The following is a 6,000-nucleotide window of genomic DNA, read 5'->3' on the forward strand; positions in this document are numbered from 1 at the left end:
AAGATGTTCAACTTGGCAATGTGTTTAAGATTCTCGCATTCAGTTCCAGTCTGTTGTGTTCCTTCTGACTGAACAGACCCTGGGGTCTGGGCTCATCGTCTGAGCCGCTTCACCACTGAGTTCAGACGTTCTGGCGCAACCTGCAATACCATTTCCTCGTCCTCCCAAATTTTGCACAATACTTGAAGTGGACGAGAAGGATTGCATGGCCATCCTTAGGACGGAGCAGTTGGTGCGGCCTCACCAGGCGGCCCCGTGGCGATCCCTAACCCAACTAATCCTGGTGACGCCCTATCCCCCAGTGATTGTTACCGGGGGTGACTTACAAAGGCAGCGATTGCTACCGCAGGGATCACAGAACGTGATTGCTTATGACGGGATAAGGAACACGCACCGACACCAACATGCATCTCACCACCGCACCACACCTTCTTGACCCCCCCAACATTGGACAGCAAAAGGCCCCGATGCTCCAAATGATTAAGTAACAGGTCTGCATGCTTGCAACCTTGTTCCTCTGAAAGTGCTAAGAGCAAACAGTTGTCGGGGTAAATCATAATGTGAACACCGCTCAGCCTCAGGCAGGACTTTAAACTGGTAAGCAATCCCCTTAATGGCAAATCTCAAGAATAGCCTGTGATTAGGGGTCATCAAAGTGTCTTTTAGGTTAATTGACACAAACCAGTCTATAGAATAATGAGACAGAATGTGCTTCCAAAATGGAATAAATCAGCAGCCACCTCACAAACTGTAGTACATAGTCGTGCGTGTGTTGCAAGATAGGCGGTCTCCTGCATGATTCCAACCATAGTAAAAACAGGGAAAATCTTTCTGCGTTACAGAGGAAATGACAATCTGTTCCCGGCTCACAATGGTGGGGGAAACAAGAAGATTGTTTAATAAGCACCATAAGACAACAGTGCCAGAGACCTTAAAATCTCACTTAGTAGGGAAAACACCATGTCATAATAATCTGCTTCTGCAGCTCTGGAAAAAGTGGCACAATGACAACAGTGACAACTTATCCTCAACTCTTCCATGCTCTATATTCCGTCCTCACGCGCCTCCCTCGTGCAGTCCCTCAGGAGCCGCAGGAGGACTGTGGCTGGAGGAGAGGACCAGTTTCAGCTTTCAAAACGAAAGCTGTGAGTAAACCATTGAGATTTATGTGCCCACCAAAAATCCAATCAAACTCTGTAAGCACTTTGTCGAAAAGGGCACTGCACAGGAAATCACAGCACTTGTGTTGAATGGAACCTAATGTGGAGATGACGAGGCATGCCAGGCTGAGCCGGTGATAAATCGCCCTCAAATCTCCATGCTCTATTCCCCATTATTGTCAGGATCATGTTACTTTGTCAGTCATGCTTATTGTGGTGATAGGATCCTGGAACCCAGATTCTGGGTTTGTGTTTTCATGTTCAGAGCATAGTATCTGGGTCCTGAATCTTCAGTCTAATTCTTTTTCTGTTCTGGGTTGGGATCTGGACACTGATGATCCAAATCTCATCTTTTGTTACTCATCAGATCCAAGATGGCGGCGCGGTAGCACGCAGCGGCCACTCCGGATCCACAATGGTGCTATTTTTGTTAAAAAAGCCCGACTTTTGCAACACATGGACATCGGAGCAACCGGTGTTCGTGTCTACCATCGCCAGACACTACTGAAATAAGACTCATGCAAAAACCAAGCTGCATGATGACCTGCAGGAGGCGCTACGCGTACTTGGCTTGCTGCGGAGACCAGGCCTCCAGCCCTCGGCGTCGCCTGATGCCGGTGGCCGGGGGAGAGGGCGTCGTAAGCGGTGTGCGAGAGCGAAGCGCGGAAAGAGGCGGGGGTCCATGCTAGGCTAAAAACAAACCCTAGCCGGCCGGCTCTCCCGTCTATCCTGCTCTCAAATGTTTGCTCCCTGGACAATAAACTGGACTATATCCGACTCCAGCAGGCTACGCAGTGTGAGTTTAGAGACTGCTGCGTCTTTGTTTTCACGGAGGCGTGGCTCAGCGACAGAGTTCCGGATGCCGCCATTCAGCTAGACGGGCTCGCCTCGTTTCGTGCCGACAGAAATACAGCTCTCTGCGGTAAGACTCGCGGTGGTGGCTTGTGTGTTTACATCAACACGGAATGGTGCAAGAACTCTATGCTAGTCTCTAGTTACTATTCATCGCTGTTGGAGCTTGTGACTGTTAGATGCAGACCTTTTTATCTACCACGGGAATTCACCACTGTTTGCATAACCGGAGTTTACATTCCCCAGCGCTAACGCTAAGGAAGCGCTCTGTGAACTGTATGGGGCTATGAGCGAACTGCAGAACGCTCACCCCGACGGACTGTTTATTGTCGCCGGAGATTTCAACCATGCAAATCTCAAGACAGTGCTCCCTAAATTCCATCAGTATGTGGACTTTGCAACGAGAGAGGCGAACGCGCTTGATCTTGTTTACACAAACATCCCAGGCGCGTACGGCGGAGCCCGCCCCCACCTCGGCTACTCAGACCACATCTCTGTTATGTTAATTCCAGCGTACAGACCGCTCGTCAGGCGCACAAAACCGCTTCAGAAGCAGGTGAAAACCTGGCCAGCAGGAGCCATCTCTGCTCTTCAGGACTGTTTTGAGTGTACTGACTGGCACATGTTCAGGGAGGCTGCAACATATGGCGATTCTACCAACTTGGAGGAATACACAGCATCAGTGACCAGCTACATCAGCAAGTGCATTGATGATGTCACTTTCTCCAAGACCATCACCACACGCTCCAACCAGAAGCCGTGGATGACTGCGGAGGTGCGCACGCTGCTGAGGTCCCAAGACTCCGCCTTCAGAGCAGGCGATAAGGCAGCCCTAAGAACAGCTAGGGCCAAACTGTCACGGGCAATCAGAGAGGCAAAGCGCGCACACGCCCAGAGAATCCACAGTCACTTCCAGGACAGCGGTGACACGCAGCGCATGTGGCAGGGCATCCAGGCCATCACCAACTACAGGACAACATCAGTTGCCTGTGACAAAGATGCCTCCCTTCCAGATGCGCTGAACGACTTCTACGCTCGGTTTGAAGTGCAGAACGACGTGATGGCGAGGAAGTGCAGAACGACGTGATGGCAGCACTTGCCCGATCGGGCCAGTGCTGCATTTATAATGTTAGCGTTAGCAGACAACGAGCGAGAGCACAAAAAATAGTGAACAAAGTCTTCTAACCGTGCACTCTGCTGGTAGTTTAACGTTGTACCACCTTTGTATTGGCCAGATTTTGATCTAAATTATGTCACACATGTTTGTTCTTTGATTTCTTAGGAAGTGTCCAGGGGCCTTAATGCACAAAAGACAAGTGAACACTTCTAAAACAACAATAAAAACAATGAGGAACTTTTTCATGCTGACTTGACAGTTGATCGTCTTCAAATGTAAAAATATAAAAGGAAGAAACATACCTGAAGGAATAAAATTATCTTCACATCTTTGTTGTTCTTCTGTTGTGGTTTCTCCTCTCATCTTCACTGGTGTCTGCAGCATCTGCTGTTCCTCTGCTGTGTTTTCTTCTTTTATCTCCTCCTGCTTTACTTCAATCTTCACTGGTGTCTGCAGCATCTGCTGTTCATCAAAATCTTCATCCCTCTGTTGTTCCTCTGCTATGTTTTCTTCTTTTATCTCCTCCTGCTTTACTTCAGTCTTCACTGGAGTCTGCAGCATCTGCTGTTCTCCAGCGTTACAGACAGAAGTCAGAGACTCTGTGGAGGTTTGATCACCCTGATTACTGTCACACACACTCTCCTGAGCATCAGTAGAACAGAGTAAAGTGAGCTGTGAGTCCTGTGTGTCTCTGGATCTCTGTTCAGAGAGTTTGTCCAGCAGCTGCTGTGGTGTGGACTGATCTCTGCAGCTCCACACTGAATCCTGACATTCTGTGGAGGTCCCATCAGTCACACACACTGAAGATTGACAGGAAACCTTTTCCAGCTCCTGACAAACACAACACAATCACATATGTACCGTTCATCATCAGAGTCACAGTCATATCACATCATTTGAAACTTACTTACAATCTCAACTTTAACTCGCTCAAAACAGGTGCAGGATGAATACAGTTCTCTCTCCATCAGTTTTGTCTCCAGTGACGTCACCTCTTTCTTCAGCTGAGAGATTTCTGTGATGAAATCATCAATATCCAGCATGGACAGATCAGTTCCTACTGATTTACAGCAGATCACATCCACCTGCTCTCTCATGATGAACATCTGAACACAAAAACATCCTCATTATAATGGACTGACATTCATCAAACTCATAAAGTGTATTATTTAATTACAAACAAGAACAAATATGTTGAAATAACAATGTTTCTGAGATGGCATAAATATAAATACATGCTTCGTGTTTGGCTTAATTTTCCTGATAGACGGAATATTATCAGATATCAGCCTTTAACAAGCTTTATTCAAAATATAATCGCCTTAAACTCATTTTAAATTCAACATGATATTCTCAGATTTCTGTATGTTTCTCCTGAAACTGAATATTTAGAGTCTTTTATGGTGATAAGCTTCGTTTACGATCAGCCACAACATTAAAACCACCTGCCTAATATTGTGCAGGTCCCCCTCGTGCCACCAAAACAGTGCCAAACCACATCCCAGAAAAGGATGCAAATATCTGAATAAAAAGTACTGAACATTTACTCCCAATAACAAGTCTTAAGCTATATAAAGAATAATATTTTGAGTGTTTTGCAGTTGGTTTCATGTCTCTAGCTCAAACAGTCAATGAGTTTAATAGAATATTACAAACATTTATTTATTTGAAAACATATAGAATGTAAATTCCACAAACAGAGCATTGTGTCATACAAGGGATATTTTTAAGAACATTCCATTTTTGTTGTGATGTCATAATATCAAATGGTTAAATGGATTTATAGGGCTAATAAAATGTATATACATTTATAATAGCTTTAAATTCAGCTTTGTGCAAGGTAATGAAAACATTCATGCATTTCCAGGTTGGTTTGGCTTGAAAATGTTAGAGGCACGGAGAGTTTAATGGGTATTGTCGCGAACTTTACCGCACAATTATACAGACGGTACGCGTAAAATAACAACATAGCTCTGGTCTCCGTGATACAATCAGAGACAATGCTAACTTTAGCTGCATTAGCCGTGGAATCAGCTAACAAGCACATTCAGAAAGGTGATTTGCAAACGTTCACTAAAAGTGCGACTTACCTTTTCAGGATATAAAGCTGGAACACGAACAGTTGGTACTGACCCATGCTTGATAATCAAATTTTTTGAAAATCCTGCTTTATATTGACCCTCATTCACAAAGCAGTCCGGTGTAAAATGATTTGCACAAACATACACGAATTTTGGTATGTTTTGGGGCACATTTGCTTCAAAAACAAAACGTGTCCACTGCGTCTTCAGTGGCTCTGCTGCCGGAAGTACATGAAGACTCTTATGTTCACTTTTACAGCCAGCAACAGAACACTTATGACGCTTACGAGACTGAGACATTATTCTTCTCACTGTAGCTGCTCCAGCGCGAAAAAAAAAATAATGGCGGACTGTGTGTAAATCACTCAGGGGAGGATCTATGATAACAGGGTGGAGTCTGTCACCAGTGGTGGGCGAGGCCGGACGTGACGTCACGTTAGAGCGGAAACGAAAACCAAACACTTTGACACACTGTTTTTGATTAATAGAAATATAAGTAAGAGGAGTGGATGGTTATGCACACACACTGCCGACTCACATTTATGTTCATTCACCATATTAAAGTGAATTTTGCATAAAAGATCCCCTTTGTTCTCATATAACATTCGGCCAATGTTCCACACACCCGTAATGACATGACAGTGATGCATGACAGTGATACTGAAGTCTTATGGTGTGTTCACATACAACGCAGATTTTGTTTTTTGCCTTGCATACATTGTACATACATGAATGCTGAGCTGTAGTCTACAAACAGCATTCTCACATGTGTTCCTTTTTTCCAGGTGGG

General features: G+C 45.1%; 1 protein-coding gene across 1 annotated transcript in view; it reads right to left on the bottom strand.

Moving 5' to 3' along the window:
• The window catches only part of LOC127624945 (zinc finger protein 665-like), a 105,587-nt gene extending 99,834 nt beyond the window's left edge, over nt 1-5,753 (bottom strand). Inside the window, exons 1-2 of the mRNA XM_052099878.1 lie at nt 5,220-5,753; nt 4,041-4,235 (exon numbers count right to left, since the gene is read on the bottom strand). Coding sequence (XP_051955838.1) covers nt 4,041-4,235; nt 5,220-5,510 — 486 coding nt within the window. The 5' untranslated portion in view covers nt 5,511-5,753. The remainder of the gene's footprint in view (nt 1-4,040; nt 4,236-5,219) is intronic.
• Nucleotides 5,754-6,000: the final 247 nt, after the last annotated feature.

Source organism: Xyrauchen texanus, chromosome 31 (assembly GCF_025860055.1).
Source record: "Xyrauchen texanus isolate HMW12.3.18 chromosome 31, RBS_HiC_50CHRs, whole genome shotgun sequence".
Lineage (NCBI taxonomy): Eukaryota > Metazoa > Chordata > Actinopteri > Cypriniformes > Catostomidae > Xyrauchen > Xyrauchen texanus.